Source organism: Blennius ocellaris (assembly GCF_963422515.1).
Source record: "Blennius ocellaris genome assembly, chromosome: 1".
Classification (NCBI taxonomy): Eukaryota; Metazoa; Chordata; class Actinopteri; order Blenniiformes; family Blenniidae; genus Blennius; species Blennius ocellaris.
This window is the reverse complement of record NC_137650.1, coordinates 20654881-20679295: the sequence shown is the minus strand read 5'-3', so window position 1 is coordinate 20679295 and position 24415 is coordinate 20654881. Positions and strand designations below refer to the sequence as shown.

The 24415-nt window shown below is 41.8% G+C and overlaps 2 protein-coding genes across 2 annotated transcripts; one reads left to right on the top strand and one right to left on the bottom strand.

The window, feature by feature from the left end:
• Positions 1-299: 299 nt before the first annotated feature.
• wt1b (WT1 transcription factor b) lies at positions 300-8100 on the top strand (the record flags this gene model as incomplete). The annotated part of the gene is made up of 9 exons (XM_080495569.1): positions 300-720; positions 2157-2279; positions 3237-3336; positions 4652-4732; positions 5832-5937; positions 6039-6186; positions 6282-6371; positions 7719-7811; positions 7979-8100. The coding sequence occupies 9 exons, from the start codon at positions 300-302 to the stop codon at positions 8098-8100; spliced, it is 1284 nt and encodes a 427-aa protein (XP_080351695.1).
• An 8774-nt stretch (positions 8101-16874) lies between these two features.
• rcn1 (reticulocalbin 1, EF-hand calcium binding domain) lies at positions 16875-23323 on the bottom strand. The gene is made up of 6 exons (XM_080495580.1): positions 22914-23323; positions 21738-21931; positions 21470-21648; positions 19415-19475; positions 18344-18543; positions 16875-18167 (listed from the first exon to the last, which is right to left on the bottom strand). Exons 1-6 carry the CDS (start codon positions 23144-23146, stop codon positions 18060-18062), a joined length of 975 nt encoding a protein of 324 aa, XP_080351706.1. The 5' UTR covers positions 23147-23323; the 3' UTR covers positions 16875-18059.
• Positions 23324-24415: the final 1092 nt, after the last annotated feature.

The following is a 24415-nucleotide window of genomic DNA, read 5'->3' as shown; positions in this document are numbered from 1 at the left end:
AAATCCACTGCAGGTATCCAGGGACCTGGAAATTTGGCGTCTCGGTTTTCGTCATCAGTCAGTTCATTTCATACTACACTTCATCACACGAGGCAGGAAAGATGGCTGCAAAAGCGCTTTTTGAGCACTGACATTTGTTTTTGAGTTTACTTCATCCTTATCATTTTTGTTTTTATTTTTTTTTTTGCACTCTTAGGAGTTTATGACAAAGTGACTTTTTTTTTTTTTAAATTTCCCAGCTGTGCACAGTGGTGGATTACTATCATTCTTATTTGGACAGTCTTGACCTGCCTACAGTAATGCTGACTGAACCGTGTGGAGCCATGTCAATGGGGTCAGACATTCGTGATCTGACCCTCCTGCCACCAGCGCCTGTCCCATCCTTACCCGGAGCCGGTGGCGGCTGTGGGATGTCGGTTGGCGGTGGCCAGTGGACCCACCAACTGCTGGACCTGCACCCTGGCTCTCCCTACAGCTCGCTGCCCTCCCACCACTCGCTCATCAAGCAGGAGCCCGGCTGGGGGACCAGCGACCCCATAGAGGACCCTCACTGTGGACTTGGGGCCTTCACAGTGCACTTCTCTGGCCAGTTTACAGGCCCAGGCCCCTGTCGGGTTGGAGCCTTTGGAGAGCCAAACACAAGCCAGCCAAGGATGTTTCCTAATGGAGCCTACCTGCCTGGCTGCGTGCAGGACAGCCCGCCCGCAGCGAGGAACCAGGGTAAGCATCACCAATCACAACTCTGGCATTTCACATTAGGTTGACAACATGAGGAAGCAGTCACAGAGATGAAATGAGTTCATTATCATAAATTGATAAAGTAAAACCTAAAATATATTTTTTCTATTCAAACAAGCATTGCATCGCGCTATCTAATAATAATGACTTGTTATTTATCCTTACAGGTTTGCAAATGCAGTGGGTTTTTTTTGTTGCTGTGGCGAATTATTCATATTACGACATCTGCATTAAAATCCGAGTGTTTTGCATCTATAAAAAACTGAATACTTGAAATACACATAGTGTACATAAAAATGAATTACTTTTTTAGAACCCCAAAAATCTTTGCCGGTGAATTGAAGCAACAATGAACAACGAAGACACTGATTTTATGATTGCGCGGTGTGCGCATGCAAAATATAAAAAGGTTTACACTTAAAAGCTGTTTACAGCATCATTCTTCTGACAGAAAATTAAAGAAGAAAAAGAGCAAAAGCAATGGTTTAATGACATTATTGAGAGGCATTTCTTTAGAAGCATTCCCAAAATAATGAAATATTGAGTGTGACGTAGTAATAAATGGTAATTTGTGAATTGAAAACTATGATGATTATCAATCTGCAATACCGAGGTGCCGAGACTTTCTGTGGCGAACCCTGTAAAGTAGTTGCAGGAGAATAGACACAAATGCTCTGTTTCCATCGATACGATGTTGATGCTTTTACTGTCAACATGGCCTGTGTCTGTTTTCTCTCGAGGTTCATTATCCTCATTACTCAGACGTCTGCGCTTTAAAGATGTGTGTGTCTGCTGATGTGACTCTCAAAGAGCATGCATGGCAGTGAGCCCTGACTGCCTGCAGTGGAAAGTAGCTTTTGATGAAGTGGTAAAATAGTCAGCGTGGCCTTTTGCCTCCTGTGGGGATTTAAGAAGATCTGACCAATTTTTCCAAGAAACTCATCAGCATCTCTCTTGGACCGAGTTGAGATATTGTAGTTTATGATCAACAACTTTTACCTATCCTCTGCTTCAATTTGTATGTGTTTTTTTTTTTTTGTCTACTAAAAATAACCGCATTAAAGACATTAATTTCTCCTGAACCTTTTTTTTAACATAGCAAATACAACAGTAATTCATTTTAACCTGTATGCAGCTTGTTTGCCAAATTAATTTTTCCACCTGCCATAAATATTACAATGACAAGGCCAGGGGTAGATAGGGGAAAAAGAACATGTTACAAGAAATGAGGATTTAGTGATGTGATGAATGTCTCTCTGTGGTAACCCGGCCAGGATGAAGAGCTACTTCCAGGGAGGATACAGATAACAGACCAGATACTGAAGTCTTTGCAACTTTCACAATGTTACAGTCATGTGTGAGAAGGTTAACAAGATCCTTTTTGTTCCCACTGCGTTTCTTTTTGTTTTTTCTCTCAGGTTACGGCGCAGTCGGTTTAGACAGCAACCCCAGTTACGGCCACACTCCGTCGCATCACACCGCTCAGCTCTCGAGCCTGTCCTTCAAGCATGAGGACACGCTGTCGCCACCAAACAACATCGGTAACTGTCTGTTTTCACTAAATTGATTCGCAACGCAGACCGGGGAACTGTCACATCCCAGCAAGGTTACATAAACAACCCATCTTTTTTCACATCACAACTGCATTGCTATTATGAATTTTCCCTCAACTGCTTCCATCTCTGTCTGCACTCACATTCATATATGCATCCATAAACAACGTCTCGCTCTTTAAACAAATATACGGTTAATGACTCTGGAAATTATCACTTTCGCAAATAGTTTTAATGTGACTCTGTTGGAATGTCAAAAACTTCCCGGGGACTAATTTACAATATGAACAAAAAAATGGTTGGTGTTTCTTACTGACTTGTCCCGTTTTTAAAAAGAAGAGCTGCGCATGGGATGATGTCCTTGAAATACTCTTTTATTAATTTAATAGAAATAATTTGTAAGGGTTTCATGTCTGTCCTGAACTATTGTGATGTGTTATGTCTTGTTAAGAATGATTTTTAAATTTTTTTAAAAATATAACTCATTATGTGATAACATACAACTAAAATTAATTAACAAAAATGAATACAACATATTAATTGTATAACTTTGGCTTCATTTTAGTCATGTTAAAAAAATAAACAATGCAAATGATCCACGGTTTCCAGCTACATTGGTATGTTACTAATCTTATTTTAAAACAAAATGTCGAGTTGTGTAAATCATTTCGTAAATCTTGTTTCGGGGTTCGGTAACATTGTGATTTTAAAAGATAATTTCTTTTGGCATCTTGGAAGAAAAAAATTATTCCAGAGCATTAAAAACACCCAAAATGAATCCAATATACTTTATCAAGATATGTTGTTGTGTCTTAATGCCTTTTTAATGACATCCTCTTTTACGTTAGAAATACATAAGTGAATTTAATTGCATATCAAGTGACTATTTAAACTGTTATTAGCCATGTCCTCATTTTGAAGCATCCTTTGTTTCCTTATGTTCAGTTGACCAGCAGTATCCAGCTCCTAATCCCATGTTTGGTTGTCACAACCCTTCAGAAACTTGTCCGAGCAGTCAAGCTCTGCTGCTGAGGAACTACAACAGGTACAATTATTTCTCCCTGTATGAGTTTATTGCCGCTATATTTGACTCACTCTACCGTGAATCCCCCTTCAGCGCGATTCCACTTTTCCTGAAAGTTTTCAGACTCCTCATTCATCAGTTAATGTCAGATTTTTTATTCTTTTTTTCCACTGACACCGCATGCAGCCTGCTCCCTTGCTGGTCATTTTGAGGAGTGTGAACTCTCTCTGATCCCAACATTAGCCCCATGTTTGCCTCTACACTGTCTGGACTGTGAATCCTAATTTGTTCTGAGGTTAAGTGCTACCCAGTGGTGCCCAGCAGGCCAAAACAAACACTGAATGATCTACTGCTGATGTGCCCGATTCCACCCTGAGGAAAAATGAGGAGAAAAGCAAAAGAGACAAGCACAGTGAAAGGGAGGGAGTTTCAAGAAGGGCAGGGAAGCCAGTGTTGGAAATCTGCCTATTCCAAATCTCTGAATGTGTTTCAAACTTGTTTCCATTTTGATTCAAAACATCTCAAAGGGTAAATTGGGATCAAATTCTTTAGATGCCGGCCTGCAATGTTGTTGGAGAAAAAGAACATGTTCAACCCAAATACTGGGACAGTGGCTGATAAGACGGAAGAAGACTGTAGTGTTGTTACAGCTTGTGGCATGAACTGGAAACCCTCAAACGAACGCGCGCACGCACACACACTGCATATATGTCAAATATCAGTGAGCCTTTCCACAGTTGAACATAGTTCAGAGCTGATTAGTGAACCATCACAATCCTTCCTTCAAGGACTTCTCAAGGAATGCCGTCCAGAATTCCCCTCCGAAACCTCTTCCGCCAGTAATGATACCGGGGAAGGAGTGATGTCATGCACTGGTCCACGGTGTGCTAGGCACGGAGGCACTCACTCCCACAGAGTGCACCATCGCATCTTCAAGCATGTGTGCTTCTCTTCTTAGTGAGTGTATGAGTCGGCTCTGGTGTTATCTGCCAAGGTAAAGAATGGCTCAATGTCCATGTTTTTAATGAGGCCAGTGAGGAGTGCGGTGGGTGGACAGGATGTGTTAATAAGTGAGCCATTTGGAGTTCCCCCTCAATAAAACATCTTCATTCCCCTAGAAGGGAAAAAAAAAAAAGGACGGATGGATCACAGAGTAATGTAAAAATCGTGAGGCTTCCTCCAAAAAAAGTACTGAACAAATACAAGCAAATCTCAAAAATGTTTCATAATGTCATGACGAAAGCTCTTCATACGCATTTAATTTATTTGTGTGCTCGTTACAAAACCTTAAAAGAGAATGGTATAGTGTGCATCCACTGCATTGTATGTCTTTCAGTGATAACCTGTACCAAATGGCATCCCAGCTGGAGTGCGTAACGTGGAATCAAATGAACACACTAGCATCTTCAATGAAAAGGTGAATCTTTTTGATTCTATATAATTGTGTTGACCAGAGTTTGTAGTGATAAAGAGGAGGTGGATGAGGAGGATTTCATCACAGGGCAGTTGGCTAAGTGTCAGGAGAAAACAGGACACAGAGAAAATAAAAATAACCATGTTGTTTGTTCACTTCTCCCCCGTGTTTAACCTCACTCCTTTAAAGACCTGGCTTTATTAGAATTTTGAAGTCAATATGAAGAGATCTGAGTCAAATGGAATATCTGTGAGAAAACGATCACACTAACAGGGGGCAGGGGTCATATAATTATTGGACCTCTGAAAGTCTGATCTGGTCGTTTAAGTAAATTAAATTAAATAAAATCCCTCTGATAGCCAATGCAGTTCAATTTGAAATATTTTGAAAAGTGAATATTGCTTTCAGTTGTTATCTAAATTTTTTCATATACTTTTACTTGAGTACTTCTTTACCATGTTAGGATTTTTTTTAAACTTGTGATTAAGTTTAGTTTAAGCAATGTATGACTACAATACCTTTTGATCCACAACCAATCCTGTTCATTTTTTTTATTAATTCAAACTAATTAAAAACTAAAAAGATAAGTCATTATTCAATCCAATCCAATTCAATTCAATTCAATTCAATTCAATTCAATTCAATTCAATTCAATTTATATAGCACCACATACAACACAATAATTTCTATGTACTTCACTTTTTAGTAAAATTTTGTAAAATACATGAAATTGTGAAATAGTTGATTTTCAGTTGCCAACATGAAATATAATTCAGGCCTTTACGTTGATTAACTTCCTAAAGATATTTCGATTGGTTTTCAGAGGCTTCCTCCGGGGTGAGCCAGTGAGCTTGATGGGCGAATCTGGGCGTTAGGGAATTTTTTTTTTGGTCAAGAATCTGTGATTTAACATTTTATTAAACACATATTTTTAGAGTTGGACTTGTAGTGAGTGTCAGACGATTCAACATAATAAAAAGAACTTTAGAGAAAGACGTTTGAGTGGCCGGGGGGGGTTGTCCTCCCACACTTTGGAAAACTCTCAAATGTCTAATTTCCTTGTTTCTTTGGATGTTTTGTTGAATTTGTTCTTTCCTGCCAGTGGCCACTCAACCTCCTACGACAGTGACCCCACAGCACCTCCTCCACCCATGCTCCTCAGTGCTCAATATCACATTCACACTCACGGCGTCTTCAGAGGACTTCCGGTCTGTGGGCTTTAATGTGACTTTCTGCATACACATAGTTAATAAATACATAAAGTCACTTCTTCATTGTCATGCCCAAATGTTGTCAATCTTTCCTGAAGGATGTCAGGCGGGTATCCAGCATCGCTCCTCCAGTTGCAAAGTCTTCAGAGGCCAGTGAGAAGCGACCTTTTGTGTGTGCATATCCCGGCTGCAGCAAGAGATACTTCAAACTGTCTCACCTGCAGATGCATGGCCGCAAACACACAGGTGAGGTCACATAGCATGTCCCCTTTTTTCCTGGATCTCCATCTGACTGCAGTAATGATGCCGATATTAATTGTACGTGGGGGATGATTTTGCAGGAGAGAAGCCTTACCAGTGTGATTTCACAGACTGTGGCCGCAGATTCTCTCGCTCAGATCAATTAAAGAGACACCAGCGCAGACACACAGGTACAGTATGTAGTGTCTGGCTACTTCATCTCTGTGAGCTGTGGTTCACAACAGTGGGATTATTTTTCAAAAGCATTATATAGTATCATAAACTGTCTAACTTTATGTTTCTTTTCAATATGAGATTGATATTTTCACAAGTTTTTTTTTTCAAATAGTTGTCAGAGCTTTGTTATTCCGAAATCCAAGTCATTGTTGTGGTTTCCTTCACGGAATCATAAAGAATGTGTTCATTCTGACACATAATAAAGTCAAAGAAGAGTTTGAGGAATTTTTCCCTCACGTGATGTGTCTAAAAACAGACTTTCATTTGTATTCTCTCTTGTTATTATCATAAACTGGACAGGACATTTGGAGTGACGCTTATCTGAGAACAAACTACCACATGTTTTAATTCAATTTAAAGTAACATGCTTAAATTGTAATTGTTTAATTAGGAAGAAAAAAAACAATGCTGCATTGAAGAAGTTGCTGTATTATTTTGTTTAAACATTTTGGATTATATTAATGTGAAATATTGTCTCTTTTGGACAGAAAGTTCAACATCCTGCACTTACATTGTAAATTTGGACAACTAAATAAGGAACATGGTGAAAAAACATAATCTTGTGTTTGCTCTTCCCCTGTATGTTTGAAGATTTATCTGAGCATAAAGACACTTTATCTTAATTTCACGTTTTCAAAGACTTGGCTTTAAAGTTTAGATTAATACCGTGTTCACTTCAGTCTGGACTGATTTGTGTAAAATTAAATTCCTGTGATAATGTTGTCAGCAAACACAGGAAACATACCCAAAGATAAAAATATATATTTGATGATATATACTTTGACTTGATCTGAAACTGTTTAATGAACACACATGACTGTAAATAATTATGTAATTAAATTGCTTTGTTGCTGCAGCTGGAAACACACAGGCATTCTCAAATCCCTACACACATTTTCCTCAAACACAACTTACACCACCTAATCGACATCATTATTTTAAAATCTTATATTGCCACTTATTGCACCCCCGATACGAATATATGTTCCAACATTTCAATTGTCATTTTGAAGCCAGTATAATAATTATTTTAACAGCAAGAAAAGGTTGGCTTCAAATGTATATTTTTTTCCAAGTTGGAATCATTTTTGCAGACTATTTTTTTTTAAATTTGTCTGAAAAATGTGCTTTAAATATAGCCCCACCACTACTGTTAAATCTTCCTCATTTGTGATGTCATTTGCAACCCCCACAACAGCTCTCATGGGATTTATCTAAACTTTTGACCCTCACTCCCACCTTCCTCTTCTCGTTCACGTCTCCAACTGTACCACAATCCAACCACTGTTGTCTGTGTGTAGGAGTGAAGCCCTTTCAGTGTGAGACGTGTCAGAGAAAGTTTTCACGGTCAGATCATCTTAAGACACACACTCGGACTCATACAGGTAAAACAAGTGCGTATACCTTTATTTTTTTTTTACTTCTTCATTCCTCTTAGTGAGATTTATTTATCTTGAGGTAGTCTACTTGACTTTAACTTTTCTTTCCAAGAGTGGAATTCACTCTAAAGCAATTCTTTCTCTTGCACCCCCCTCCCCCCTTTACATCCCCTCTTTGTCAGGTGAGAAGCCCTTTACCTGCCGCTGGTCCAACTGCCAGAAGAAGTTTGCCCGTTCAGACGAGCTGGTGCGCCACCACAGCATGCACCAGAGGAACCTGACCAAGCTGCAGCCTGCCATCTGAGCAGCGAGTGGAGGAGGAGGAGGAGGAGGAGGAGGAGGAAGAGAAGGTGACAATATGTTGTGCCAGCGAGGAGAGGGGGACTCCTGGAGCCCGGTCAGCAGTCGTGCTGCTTCGCCAGGCCCTCTGAAGTGGTGGGATCAGACTCACTGATGACGACCTACCAGATCTTCAAAATGCACCTCCACCAGAACAATCTGGTTCTGGTTGGGTGACTTTAACACTTAGACTTTGAGAGGGTTCAATGCCACAATATTTCTGAGCCAAAAAGAAGACTTAAATTTTTTTTTTTGTTGAAGACATGTTGGTACACTTTTTAATGTATATTTTAGTATACTTGCTCTGGCCTGTTGATGTATTGTTGAAAATGTGCTGGACTTTGTAAACTGGATTTAAGAAATGTTGTTTTTGTTTTTTTTTGTCACTAAATTTAATCACCATTGCATTGTTTCAGTATATGGACACTCATATTTTGTATATATGTGCTGTTTTTTTTCCTCACAATACAATTATTCATTTTGGCATGTTCTGTGTTTTTTGAGATATAAAAATCTGCATTCACATAAGTGCGAAGGGTAAAGGGTGTGTTGTGTGTGTGAGAGACAGAAGAGATGTGGGTGTCAGAGGCCACCTATGCGAGGTGGTAGGGTATTAAAGGGGGGCGTGTTTGGTGACAGACAGTAAAAAAGCACCCCTCTGCAACTCTGACAAGATGCAGGTCTAACCTCTTAAATCTCAGACACACATCTTCATAACCAGGAACATCTGGAGCCCGATAAATCTCATTAGAAAAGACACATACCGTAGTGTCAGCAGGCTGTGTACTCTACTGCTTACACCCCCCCGTTCTGCACGGGAAAGGCCCCAAATTTGTCTCACACAGGCACGCTCTGAAGTGCCCCATCCAGATCTGAAAGTGTTGCATGCTTGAGCCACATGATGGCAGTGTCAGCCTTCAGAGTGCACTTGAGCTATGAATGCAATTTAAATACTGCTTACATTCTGCACCCTCCTCAGATTGTCCATGTCCACTTTACTGGTGGCCTTAGTGGCATTTAGCTGCAATAGTTATGGTAATATAAATGAAAGTGAGAAAAAGAAAGGCATGCTCAAAGTAGGCCCGGGGCCATCAAATATACATGAGGTAGATGGGGTTGTGTGTCAGCTCGTGTGCGAGACGATGAGAGACGGGATGATTCAGCTACAGCAGGTGTGTTAATAAAATATGAGTCAATGTGGGCAGAAAGGGCCGTTGCATGTCTTTGTGGGCTAATGATGTTGTATACCTGGAAAAGCAATGTAAACACGCACATGCCTGCATCGGTATACTTTGCTGTCGACTGAAAGGGTTAACACATGGGCACCACAACCTCCATCGACTGAGGGCATTTGCTCATGGTTAACAGGAAAGCCCATACAGTAACAGAGCACACACACTTGCACCTGCACCGCTTCTTTCATTTCCACGGCAGACCGTTACACTTGCCAACGAGCAAAGATTAAAATACCTTTCTCCTGTTTCAGGGTCAGAGGCCGATTTGATGTGGTGATTCAGGTTGTTTTTCCAATTCACATAATGGCCGTGAGGTAGTATCTCTGTGATGTTCTGCTTTTCCTGCTTCTTAATCCAATGCACTTTGATTAAGGACGGCTTCTCTTTGTTCTCTCTCTGCAGGGGCAGTGGAAGGTGCAGGAAGATCAGAGGGACAGCAGAGTTGAACATTTTACTCACTCCAGTTCACTCTTAACTGGAGACCGAGCAGCGTGTGGACTGAACAGATCTGGTGCTTTCAACGTCTGCAGTCATTACATCCGTCATTATCAAACACACACACACACACACACACACACACACACACACACACACACACACACACACACACACACACACACACACACACACACACACACACACACACACACACACACACACACACACACACACACACACACATACACACACACACACACACACACACATGAGACACTGGCTTCCAGCTCACACTGATCCATACAACATTCCTAGTGGAAGACAAAGTTTGTATGCACGAAATTATATATATGTGTGTGTGTGTGTGTGTGTGTGTGTGTGTGTGTGTGTGTGTGTGTGTGTGTGTGTGTGTGTGTGTGTGTGTGTGTGTGTGTGTGTGTGTGTATATATCTAATAACACAACATATGCACTCAATCCCATCCCTCTACACTTTACCCCCAATCTGAATGCATGAACACACATATACACCCACACACACTCGCACGAACACACGCCACCAGATGCCCCCTCAGCTGTACTGTTGGCTGCCTGCCTTTAAGGGGTGTCAGCGTGGGTAATCTCAGGTGACGTACACCTGGTAACGCGCAGCCCAAGACATCTGTAAGACAGCAGGCCCGCTAGCTTCACAGCCTCTACATCCACATGCAACACTACAAAAAGCCCCCCCCCCCCCCCAATGCCAGAGTGATAAAACTTCACTGTCACAATAGAAGCACAATGAAACAGCACCCTTCGTTCCATTGATGTAAATGAAACTTGTACTTTCTATTGATTTGAATTATGTTGGATAGAAAGCTCTTTAATTTATGCGGCAAAACGGCGGGGCGGGAGATGTCGTTTAATAAAGTCCCAGGTGCATCGAACATCAACATACAGCTCCTGCAGCGATCCTTAAGGGCCAAAAAGATGTTACTTAACCTCGGGGTACTGGAAAGGTCAGTGCACAAGTAGTGCACAGAGGCCTCCATCAGCCCCAAGGGATTGTTAACAAGGTCAAGGCCCCAGAGAGGAAACTTAACAGGGTTACAAGGAGGCCCACGTGCAAAAACAATGCTACGCCAACAGGAGGCGCTGTCAGGAAGCGTTCACATGTTAAGTGAAGCATGTTTTTAGTTGTATTCCCAGACAGCAGTCTACCCCACTACCCCCACCTCCTCCCCTTTCCCTCAGGCTAGCTCTCTTGTGCAGAGCTGCTGCTTTACAGTCTGAGGGGCCTAGGGGTTCTTGGGGGTATTCCCTGTGGTGTACCAGGGAGCCTGAGGGGCTCCGGTGTATAGGAGCTTTGGGAATGCAGAGGCCTTGGGGGCCTGGAGCTCAGATGGGGCCTAGAGGGTAAACTTTCTCACTCAGGGAGCAGAGATGGAGCAGATACAGAAAGACAGCGCGGGGAAAACACCTTGAGAGGAGTCTGTCAGATATGCAGGCAGCAGCCGGAAACATCCCATGAGGGGCACACAGGCACAGAAACACAAACACAGACGTATGCACACTTCACTTCCAACCCCAAACCACTATGTGGGACAGCAAATAGAGGCAGACAGAGCATTTGAGATATTCCCATCTCTCCTCGAACATTTTGTCTTTCATCTTTTCTCCCTCCTGCTGTCTCCTCTGTTCCACGGGAAGATATTAACTCCTCTAACAGGATTAGATGTGTCTCTATCATGTGAGATGCAAGATCACAACGCAGGCGCCCTGGGGAACAGCAGGATGGGAAAGGCCTCGTCTCCCCTCATTTCTCCTCTCCTCTCCTCTCCTCTCCTCTCCTCTCCTCTCCTCTCCTCTCCTCTCCTCTCCTCTCCTCTCCTCTCCTCCATCCCAAAGGTATCCAGATGCTGCGACATGAACAGTGAGAACCAGGGAAAGAGGGAGACAAATGTTGACAAATGGAGCGAGAGAGCGGTTTTGTACAAAGATATCCCGCCTCACCGGGACGGCTTGGTCTCCACCCTCCCTGTCATGAACTCCAAAACAACCAAACTGTTGGCCACTTTGCCCCGTCTTTTTAATTAAAACTCGAAAAGTTCCTCACTGCAATATATCACATGAGCTCTGTAATGGCCTGTCAGAATGAGTGGAGGACGGAGGCATGCATGTAAAAGGTGTTTGATACAGATTTTGAGTCGCCCTGACTTCAGTCCAAAAGGGCTCCCATTTCTCTGGATGCAGTTACAATTAGTTACCAACTCACTGAGTTTATGGTTCCTAAATTGAAATCTATTGCTCTTTAAAGCCTTCTTTCTAATTGTGTAGTCATTAATGGTCAATTCCTTATCTACACTGTGTTGATGGGCACATAAAAACTTACGATGATAGAAGAGCACAAGTATGAGTCTTAAAAAAAAAAAAAAAAAAAAAAGATACAGGGATAAGTCCGAGAGTGACCACTAGGAGGAGTAAAGTCCTGTGATGAGAAACAGAAAAGAAAACTATTCCTCTGAGATAGCGTGAAACGTACATTGACCCAAGCCTCATTGTTCAGAAGTACAAACATTGCATCTGAATTGTCAGAGGTTCACATAACAGACAGGTACAATCAATCAATCAATCACATAACTGAACACAAAAATAAACAAATAAATAAAATCATCTATAAATATTTACGTTATGAGGAAGGTTAATGCTTTGAAGGCTTCACTTTGACTCAGAAGATTTCAGCCATCTGAATGAGAGTAAAATCTTTTCGATGCACACAATTTAATCTCTCACAATGATGTTGAGTTCAACACTTACTCCCAGAAATACTCAATTTAGGGATTTGAGTGAGACCAAGATTGATATGCAGATTTAAGAAGATTTAAGTGTTTCTAATATGTTGAAAGAAAATGGATGATTCTTTTTTTTTTTTCGGGGGGGGGGGGGGGGGGGGGGCATTGTGTTTAATTCTTCTTCTGGATGGGAAGTTGCTTTCATAACTACAAATGTGTCAAATTATTAATTGGGATAGAAGCAAAACATAAGATAATTTGTGTACAAAAGGTGGAATTTACAATGAAAAAAAAAAACAACCAACAAATAAAACATGTAACACAAGTAACCTATAAGACACACAAAAACATAGCTTGACCCCTACAACTTTGACTATGCACAAGGGACATAAATTAGATTTTTTTTTTTTTATATTAAATTGGACGTGACCTTGAAATTCTAAATGATACAAGGTGTTTCAATATAGGAATATATATAAATATATACATTTATGCATCAGGTTTTTGCTTGTGTTCACATTAGTTGGTTGGTGGGGGGGTGCGGTGGCAGGAAAAATTGGGGGTCATGGAGAAACCTTTTAAATGATAATGATACAGTATAATGGAGATAAATGAACGTTATTTAATGGGATTCAGTTCAACACTTCTGAACGATTCAGGCTAAAAATATTTACCAGATATATCAAACTGAAAGTGTGTAACTGGCAGGCCAACCCTTCCCAACAGCTAATAAAAATAACATTTTGTCATGCAAACAACATTAGGATGTCCGGTATAATTACTACTTGGCCTTACACAACCTACACTTTAGTAACCCCTGCATTGGACAGCCAAAAAAATGAACATAGACTCAAGTTTTTATTTGGCTCTACTTGTTATTATATAATGTGCTTGGAGATTTGAAACTAAAGGCTCAGTTCAGAATGGGTCAGATAGCCCAAATATCATTAAAAACGTTCACCCTGGGTAAAACTCCCCCGGGGTGGAAGCAACAAATACAAGCGATAAAAGTGAAGGATGAGGGCGTGGGGAAACATTCAGAAGAAAAATAGGGCATTGTGATTATGAGAGCTGGAGAGGAGCAGCAGGGCTGAGGGGCGATTGGAGGCACTTTGTTATGGAGTCTGTTTAATTGTAGCAGTCATTTAAGCTTTGCTGCTGGTAATTGCTGATATGGAAAGAGGCGTGCATTATGAAAGAGATTGTTGGTGGACAAGACTAAATGAAAATTACAGTGGATGGCGGGGAGGGGGGGGGGTTCATGGTTGTAGATGACCCTCCTAACCCACTGCCTCCACCCTGCTCTCACCCAGAGGGCTCATTATTATCAGAGGAGTGTGGTTGATCTACGCAGACACTCATATGAGAGCCGTCCGAAGGCATTACTGTACACACACTCCCCCAGTGTGAGTGATTAGTGGCCAATCGTAAACAGGAGGGGGCAGACTGTTAAACATGGCCACGAGGCAGGTAGTCCATGTGCCCCCATCGTGTCCAAGCAAACACAAATTTGGTTCTTTTACATCCCTTGCGTGCCACAAACAATCATCCACCTTCACTCACTCATTGGCACTGATCCACAGATTTATCGTGACGCATGGTAAACAACATATGCCACCAGAGGGAAGTACACTGAGCGACTTGCCTCGTGATTATTGAAATGTATGGAACAAGGTCCCAAACTCTTTATCAAGGCAATATAAAGTCAATATTTTATTTGGGAGGATGGCCAAATACATGTCACTAAAGGCCACACTTTCACTTTGAGTGTCCCTTTGCCATGAAGCCTTTTTTTTCTAGACAAAGAAAATAATGTATTCAAATAGAGGGTGCTAAAGGTGACTGGCTCTCAGAGTGGGGTGGGTCTCCTCTGGGGGGCGCCAGAGAGCTTCATAAGTGTTCACAGCAGAGCAGTGAACTCTAATGATCATGGGGGTGCCTTTTCCTAGTATGATTTTGTCATTATGTCAAGTGTAATAGAGAAAATTGTGAATTATAAAATGATTTTTTTTCTTGCAAAACACATGGGAAATGGTGAAAACTGTTGAAAATTATAAATATAGACTTTCAATGTATCTGTATTCTAGTGGCTAAAAAAAAAAAGAAGAAAAAAGACCAAAACTGCAAAGTATGACCTAAATATTTGAGACTATCTCTGCAGACAGCTTCAGCTTCTAGTTTGGGGGGTGTCTGCAGAAGACCCTGCATTACAACATAATAACACAGCCCACAAGTACATCGCCCTGTCCCTTGCTCCTAATGAGCTTTATCGCATTGGTCCCGCTTGACTTCTCTTGCTAACTGGCACACATATATCCATATGTTCCACATGAGCAGGCAGAGGGGACAGGATGGGTGGCAGAGCTGCTTTCTCAGTTACATCCCAGAGTTTTACTGCAACAGCCAGCAGCAACGGAGAGTCAGCTCAACTCCATCTCTGCTGTGTGAGAGTGTGCAGACCGCAATTAGTCATGAGAAGTGTTAACAGCATCCGCCTGTTCCTGATGCTCAATGAATCAAAAGTTGAATGCAGACTTGAATATTTGAAAAGCCCATGCCATTAGCCGCCTGGAGTGTGTGTGCATGTGAACTGCTGAGCACATGCGGCAGGCCTGTGATTGCATGCACTGGGATTCATGACAAGTGTTCAAACGAGACGTCGAAAAAGAAAAAGAAAATACCGCGTTATGAACGGACACCTTTCATTCACCAGATACACAGTGTGTGACAGACTTCAGAGGGAAATTATTAGTAATTGGTGGAAAGAGTATTGGAAATTTGATCTCTAATTTCAATTCCTGTGTTACAGGAATTAAACTGCACTCGATTACATACAAACAATAGTGCCACAGTTTAAAGATCGTAAGCTGAAAATACAAAGTATGTTTTTTGAAAAACAACTAAGTATTTACTCCATGTTATGTTTTAACCTTTGGATGTGTCAATAGCAGACATTTCATTCAGTACACTTTGAGGATTTCTTATTTAATGGACAATAATAATAATAAACTCATTGTTTCAATTTTGAAAGAAGCAAACAATTTTATTACTTGTGATAAATAGCACGCCTTAACACAAAATGTTAAAATTACTTCTCCATATAAAAATGGAATTCCCAGACTCATGCTAATGAAATCCTAGCATCTGAGTAAATGTGTGTATTTCAAAGCATATAGTTATATAGGCAGTTTGGCAAGCCAAGCAACTCATTTCACTTTTTATCTAGTTTCAAATGTTATAAGAACGTCAAATTTTGTGTGTGAAAAAGAACATTTAGCAGTACTTCTCGTTTTCAGATTGGTTCACCGTCGAGTTCATGGACACAAAGATGTGAGCCGCTATTTGCTTCTGCTAACCATGTTATTGTTAATTACCCTCACTGGGGAGGAGAGACGACGGGCCCACACTGCATGCTAAAGTTCAACTCACTGCAGCAAGCCGATTTAAATTGATATGGAAGAAACATCCAAACAGCCAAATTGTGATGAAATAAACTCAACATTTTGATACTTCATGTTAGATAGTATAAAAATGAAAAAAAAAAAAAAACCTTGCCAAAATGACCTTCTTGATGAGGTGCAGCTATTCCTGGAGCCGAGTTAGTTAGTTACCCTGCACCCAGTGCACTACAAGCAGGGAAAGAAATGAAAGCTCAGCTGATGGTTCCCGAGTTGCCAGTACTTAGCAAAGCGAAGCCGGTCCGGAGTGAGACCTGCTAAATAACCTTACAAAACACCCCGGAGAAGATGTTGAACACATCACATGCAGCAAAGCCCCCTGCACCCCTGTGATCTCGGCCCAGAACTCCAGGTTGAAGTATTTCTCCCTCACGTGTCCACCTCTTGGTTCGTATTTCTCAAAGTTCAAGGTCCTACTTTGGAAATAAGTCATATTGTGTCCATCTCTTTGACAATTAAGGTTTCGTGAAGGAACAATGTCTTCAAACACATAGGTGAAAAGTGTGCTTAACTTCTAAAACACTTAAAATGATGCTGGACATTTTTCTGTGCCTTTATGGTAAACGTTTGTCCTCATGAGATATGCTGGTAGTTAGCCTGCGTCAAACAGAGCTTTTGAGTGACAGTGTTTTGATACAAAGCTCATTTCCTAGGCCTTTTACTACCTTGCACCTGTCAAACACTTAAGTGGCAAAAAGACAAACTCAAGTAATTCCCTGTTATTATATAAAAAGCCAGGTGCTGACAACAACGGCAACACGTCTGCCAGATTTGGAGTGATGTGACAAGAAACAAGGAGTCAACAGAGATACAAGGACAGGAAATATTTTATTCCCCTTTGTTGAGGCCAATGATGTACTTAGAAAATCGACTTTAATCGAAATGGAGTTGTAAACTGGTGAAGCTCAAATGTAACATCAGAAAAGGTTAAAAAAACAACAACAAACTAAATATAAGTGAGCTTTGAGTTTTCCAGGATGTGTTAAATCACTTTAAAATGCTCTTCTTTCAATATTTTAAAGATTTATCCATGTAAAATGTAATTTGAAAAACTTGAAAGTTAACTCAAATTGTCCTGCATATGTGAATATATATGCATTTTATGAAGCTCCTAAGTTTCAGTAATGTACAAAAGATGACTCAAGTTTTTTCTTTTACTATGGAGTAAATTTCTAGAGGATCTTCCAGTGGAGAAGTTTCAGTATCATATCGATTTAAGATTGAAATAGATATTCTTTTTCAGTAAATGAACTCCTCCCCACAGGACTCGCTCAGAGACCAGAGATGCTTTTCCTCTTCCTCATCTCTGCACATAAATTATTCCTCAGTTGAACCATTTGACTGTTGCGACAAGAAGAAAAACAGATTTCGTAGTGGAGGAGGACGTCAAGTATAGAAATAAATACATTTCAAACAAAGTATGAAGGGAAGAGTTGTTCACGGGCTGCACTAAAAACAAACACGTGCAAAAAACATGCGAATAAACATCGGTTCAGTAACAGTTCTTAAAGCATTTGAGGAATAACACGTTTATCATTTAAGTCATTAGAACAGTAAGGCTGTAAACAAAGAAACATCACTTGAGTTTTTAGTTTAAAAAAAGATCTTTAGCTGATAAATAAATAAAGAAATGTTCTGAGTTGTGGTTTCACATTAAAATTACTGTTTGTGTGTCTGTTCCTATTCTCAACAAGACTATCTATTCAAATCTCTGAGGCAGTGAAGCCGGCGATGCAGCTGGAAGGCACCAACGATGGAAAGTGCATCCTGTGGGTCTGGGCTTGCTCCTGAATGTCAGGAACAAAACCGCTGCCATGGAGACGGAAACAGACCCTCGGACTCGGGACCGACTCGCATTTGTCCTCATATTTAGTCCCGAGAGTTGGCTTGAAATCCAACCCGTTCCGTCCCACTGCCACATCAGCGGTGGTGCGAGGAAGTGCGGGAGTCTTAAGTCTGTGGAGACGAAGGCTCTTGACTTGTGTCGTCACACACCTCCGGGGGGGGGGGGGCGCCTGGCCATCTCAGAGCTCGTCGTGGTTCCTCGTGAGGTCTTCGCCGTAGTTGGTGGCCTGACTTCCAACAAACATGTTCCAGTTCTCGAGGACCTCTTGTTTCGTCAGCTTCTGGTCCTGGAAAACAGGAAATAGAAGAATTATGGTTTTTAGTTAGTTTTTTTTTTTAATCAGTGAAACAAATTACAACATAACCTCATTCAAATGTTTCCTCATTTGCTCAAAATTCTTATCGAGGCTGAATGAAGGCAGAGAAGGTAGGACGTGACCTTCAGAGACATCAGCAGCCCTACCTTGTCCTGGTCAGACTCGTACACCAGATGTCTGGCTTCGGCCTGAGCGTGGTCATAATCTTGTGGCATAATCCAGTGTCGGATTTCATCCTGGTCCATCTTCCCGTCTTTGTTCAAGTCTCGGAAGTCAGAAAACTGTTCCCTCTCGGTCCTGACCCAGTCTGGTTCTGGACCCCCATCCTCATGGGCAAACATGTCCGCTGTAAACCACAACAAAATGTGACAAAACAATTTGGTCTTTTAAATCCATAACGTTAACAACTGATGTTCAGAATCATAACTAAAGTAGAAGGAGAAGCAACATTTTATTCAACAGGCCATTCAAATCGAATTTGTTCGCATCATGACACTCTTCATTTGGAATGCAGCTAAAAACACCCAAGAAAGTCACTAAAGACCAGAAAATTATGTTCAAAATTAATATCATATCAGTAGGAGCTGTTTGATTGTGTCTTTTTCTATGTTAAAAAAAAGCTATTCATTAATGACAACACTTAAAACACCAAACTCAAGCAATGAAACCAACCAAAGGTTCTTTAACACAAAACCAGACTAAAACATCTATTAAGATTAAATCAAATGCGTCCACAATTTTAAGGTTTTCAATACTTATCACTGTTGAGGTTGCGTTAACCAACTTGATCGTAGAAATTGAAATGGGGAATCAATCAAAATGAATAATTAACTGGTCCTGATCCATTAGAAACACTACCGTCATTATGATACTATGACGCCGAGACATCCACATCTTTACTGCTTAGTCCGGTTAGAAATGTGGGAAGCGAATGTGAAACACGGTGTTAATGCTAAACCTCCTCCAGCTGCGACTCTCCATCTCTAAATTAGGATCCTGAGGAGCTGTGGATGAATGCAAATTGTTATTTAGCGAGCGCTCCATTTTTAGGTCACTTTATTTGATCGTCACCGCTGGGACTTTCTTCTTCGTGTCGTGTGTTGATAAGCTGGCAGATTACTTCAAACCAGCAGCTGTGTTTCATCTCTGGTTTACTTTAATTGAAATTACTTGAGTGTTGTGTTTTTTCCCCCCCTTCGTGCACTGCATGAACTCACCAATATACTCGTCCTCGTCCACATGTCCGTCGCCGTTCTTGTCAATGTCCTCCAGAGTTTCCTGCATTCACAACAAGTTAATGATGTCATTAGGGGGGGGGTCAGCTGAAGTAGAACTTTCACTTTGAATAATAAAGACAAACACTCGCTGCCCCGGGCTGTACGACTGAGCGCCGGCTTACAGCTGGGCTGGCAGACTGACACAACAATTACAAGACTGCTGATGAGGGCCAAGACCCCTGCATTCAAAGATGATTTACACTCTTAACGAACGAAGACAAACACAAGCTTTAAAAGTGCTTTAAGATGGCTTCTCTCTTTCCCTCTTGTCCTGGGTTTGACTGAACTGTTACTCAAAGGGTTTCTGTGTGACCTGATTATTAGCCAACAGTGACACAAGTATGTGCACACAAACCTGCAATGCACTTGGGAGTAGAGCCTGCACGCAGCAGCACAGGCCTACATTTCTGTCACCAGATGGATCCTTTCCTGGAGGTGAATTGTCCTCTCTGAACCACGATGAATGATTTATGGCCCTATAGCTCCTGGGGCCCAATAGCTCACTAATAATAAACAAGGAGACACAAACATCCACTTCCTTTCAACCACTTAACCTGAGCAGGGTAAACAAGAACAAATGTTTATTGTTCTGAAAACAAACAGTTGGAAGAGAAGCGAGTTTGTCTTACAAAAGAAGGAACAGAGTTGAGACCATTATTTTTTAGGCATTTGAAAAAAAACTTGATTATGCGTTTCACGTCATCTTAGTGCTCATGTGACACATCTTTATTAAAGCTGTGAAAGCGTCAGAAAAACCACTTAAAACCCATCTTTCTTAGAAGGGAGTTCATCGTTTTACCAGTCGGTCGCACACTGTGGCTTTGGCCTCAGACAGCAGATAAGAGGCAACAAAAGTTAGCGGCACGCCGAAATATGAAGCCGGACATGGAAAACAAAAAGGTGCTCTGTTGTGCGAGCGTGGAGGTGAATAGCTGGCACAAAGACCGATGACTTCATGTTCGCTAGTGGACCAGCACAACGAGCCGTCAGCTCGCTGCCCCGCTCCTCTCCAGTCACGTCCTTTGAAAAGCCCCCCCCAAAAAAGTCGCCTCCTTGAGTTTCTCCTGTGACGAAATGCGCCGCCCAGAACGTCCCTCTGCAAGAGGGTATGTGGCCAGAGAGGTCATGGCTGTTCTGTTACTTTCTGCCAGACCCCCCCCCCCCACAATCAGCAAAGACACCACAGCTTTAAAGCCTTCCGTTGATAACAATTCAGCAACATCATAAAAATGTGGGATTAATAATTAACTCCGTCAAATGGGTAGTACAACTTTTATGAACACGGCAGCATAGTGCATTGCCGCTAACGTTTGCCACGCCAATGTTCCACGTAGCCAAATTTATATTTAAAGATGGAGTCTGAAATGGGACCGTCGGTTCGTCCCACCGGACCTGTTCCAAAAAAATATAGGACCTCAATCATTTCAGGGGCGAGTTAAAATTTCATTATGGGTTCGTTCAGATGTAGCATTTATATATATATATATATGTGGAGATTTTAACACAAGAACCTGAAATGCGCCCCGGGTGATGAAGAGTGTGTTCACACGTCATGTTTGCTAGATTAAAATCAACCCCAGTAAAAATCCCGCTGTCAGTGTGAACATCTGAAGCTTTGTCAATATTCAACATTTGCTCGAATTTCAAATGTTGACATGCTGGAGAAACTGGTCTGTGATCAGACAGTCCTACTGTTGGAGCCCCGAGGTGCACTGTAATGACTAATATATACGCAGAAAGCTATATTCTCAGTCTTCTGGTACTTTTTAGACTTTCTGGATATCATAGATGGTTTAGAATGTATTTATTGTTAGTAGAAATACACATGCCCAGTGCTGAGAAAATGGTTAGGACCAAGGAAATAGTGTACCAGTGAAACTGGAACACTACCTCGGAACTGCCACTATTCACCTATATAAGTGTACACCAGACACCTGTGAGACAACAGTCTGGCCTTAATCACACTTAAACATCATGGGGATGAACGTGGCTTACCAGAATCACAATATCCCTCATGTGCTCAAACTCCTCGGGGTGGAGGAAAGATGTGAACTCTTCCCTGTCTGCTGCCAGGTCTCCGTTCAGGTCGGCCGTTTTAAACCTCCTCTCGTCACGAGGAAGCATCTTCTTGAAGCTGAACTGATCTGTGGACTCATCAAACTCCTCCGGGTTGGCTGGTGAAGGTGAAATCACACTATAGTTAATCTCAAACATGGTATACTAAACAAATGACAACGTGTGGGCACAACGAGCTGATCCGTACCGAGGTAGTATCCGTACGTGGCTTGCTTATACTCATCCCAGGAGATCCTGTTGTTTTTGTTCAGGTCATAGTCCGTCCACACCTTTGCCACATTCTCATATACGTATCGCTTCTGGACACGTTTTATCCAGGCTTTCAGCTCAGCTGTAGTGATGTAGCCGTCTGCGTCGCTGTCTATTCGGTCCACGATTTTACTGCAAGGGACGAACAAAGAAGAGATTACTGATTTCGTTTAGCATAAGATACAGTTGCTGTATTAGTCAGTTACTGTAGTTACTGTCATTTTTCCCCCTAAAGGAACGAGCAGTCAGACTGTTTTAAAAGATCAAAGCACAGATCTACTGTAATTTCATTCAGATTCTTACATCTGGAGTGTCTAGTGTCGTTTTTTCCACCGATTCAGGGTAAACATGGACCAAATCAGATCAATTATATGATAAGTAAAATTACACCACTACTGTAAGCCTGGGTGTTTTTACAGTAGAAGACGTGGCCTCAATAAGATTACCCCAGTGGGAGGAGCAGGGAAACCCAAATTAGTAGTAAAAAAAAAAAAAAAAGCTCTGAAGCTGAGGTGTATTCTTAGACTTGGATTGCCACGTTGTGATGTTGCAGGGGTCCTCCCACTTAACACCACAGGAAGGAGTTTTCTTTATCACAAGCTGCCAACTTGTCACTAAAGCAAATGTGGAGGAAAAAAAAAAACCTAAACCCACTTCTTCAGTCGCTGGAGAGGCGCACAAACACAACCACGTCGCACATGAGGTGCAGTTAGTGACAGGAAGCACCGTAGGAGGTGTCTCAACCTCACAAGGGCAACAAATAAAAAAAAAAGAGAAAAAAATCTGCATCAAATTATTCTTTAATGGCGATTTATAATTAAGATTTTCCGAGAAGCAATTAACTCTGCGTATGAAAGCGTGTGTGTGTGTGTGTGCGAAGAGAGTCGGCGGGGTGGTAATGCACCGTTTTATCTGGCTGCAGATCTGCTGGCATGCACATCTTTCTCAGGCACATGTGCTCATGTTGTTAAAACTTTAATGTCCCCAGCCTCTCACAGCGACACGCAACAGACCCGCAAACAGGAGGATCGTCGCTGCGTGATCGGAGACAAACAGAAAGCACATCTCTAGGGGAGGCTCGTCGGGAGGGGAGGCGCTGGTTCTCGGTCCTTACCTGAGCCGGTCCTTGCTCTCCTCCGGGCTGAGCTGGTCGAATGTTTTGGCCTCCTCTTTGCCCAGAAAGGCCTCGTGGTCGTACTGGAAGCTCCTGTTGTCTTCGTGGGTTCGCCTGCTCAGTTCTGGGTCGTGGAGGACCCGCTCTTTCCTTAGAGTCGGTTTTGGGTGGACCACAGCCGAGCAGAGGAGCAGGACGCACACGAAGCTGGAGCTGGAGGCGAAGCCGGCCATCGGGCTGAGCGGTGAGGCTGAAGCAAGCACAATGAAAGAGGGGCTGTGGGCCACTGCTCAGAGTCGCTTCCCGGTGCTGGCCTGTTCTCCTGCTTTCTGCAGCGTCATGTAACAGTGCTAACACTGCAGAGGCTTCCGACAGCTAAACCTGCAGAGGGCACCTGTACCTGCAGGTCCGCTTTGAAAAAAACAACAAAAAAACGCCAGGTCCTTACTCCCACGGGTTTTTTTGGGGCAATCTTTCCTGTCCCCCTTTCCTTGAAGGAAGGGACGCAACCAGGCAGGGATTTCCTGCCTCTGCACGTACAGCCAATCGCAGAGTCCGTTTCAAGCAGGACCCTCCTTCTTGCGCTGAGAGGCCGTGTCCCATTGGTCCAGAGCACGTCGGTAACACGAGACGGTTCAGGCGCCACGTTGCAGGGCGACGACCCAGCCTGGGAGCCAGGATTTTAAAATAAAAATACTTAAGGTCTGAGGAACTTTGAGAAGTTTTTTGTTAATGTTTCTCTGTTGTTTAGACGTAGGTGTGTGTACAGACAAGTAGACCCCACAGCTACAAAATAACCACCACATAATCAATATAGTTTTTCCTGTGCTTCCATAAAGTTCATCACACAAGACCATGTCATTTCTGTTATCAGCTTTGTTTTGCAAAATTAACATTCCACACACAATATAACTTTAGATTGTTTATCATTAAGATATGTCATTGATTTGCATATACTCAGTCATTATATTTAGCAACTCTTTAAAAAAATGTTTGAGCTGGAATATTCTTAATTTTGATATTCATAAATAAAAAACTAATTAAAAAATTAAAGCAATTCACATACTTTTTTCCCCTTACAGTGTGAATACTACTGGTTTGAGTTTGTGTGGAGGAGAAGATGTGCAGATTATTGTATGACTAGTCTATACCAGGGGTCTACAATATATCCCTAAAATGTTTGTTTTTTTACAACTTCCATCCAAAATAATGTGTTTGGAGCTCCAAAGCATGTTTCACCTTCAAAGTAAAGTTACCACAGCAAATAAAGAATTAAACTCTTGTTTCCCTTCACAACTTTTCTTTTCTTGGATTCTTCCACTGGGGTCAGAAATTCAACATTAATCTCTTGCAGTGAAAGGTGCCAAGCAGGTGACATATGGTATATACTGATTGTCTGTTGTGTCGGAAAAATTCTACATCGAATCAACTGTTACAGAGCTCCATGGAGCCACTAGAGTGAGGCTGAGGAGCCTAGGTTTCAGCCATCTTTGCTTATTGAT

Bases quoted from the DNA above. Each gene is read 5' to 3' on its own strand.
- rcn1 (XM_080495580.1), bottom strand. From the start codon at position 23,146: ATGGCCGGCTTCGCCTCCAGCTCCAGCTTCGTGTGCGTCCTGCTCCTC. The intron at 21,649-21,737 runs GTACGGATCAGC...CACCTTCACCAG, and splicing joins CACGTACGGATACTACCTCG to CCAACCCGGAGGAGTTTGAT. The intron at 18,168-18,343 runs GTAGGGCTGCTG...CCTGTTTTCCAG, and splicing joins ACGAGTCTGACCAGGACAAG to GACCAGAAGCTGACGAAACA.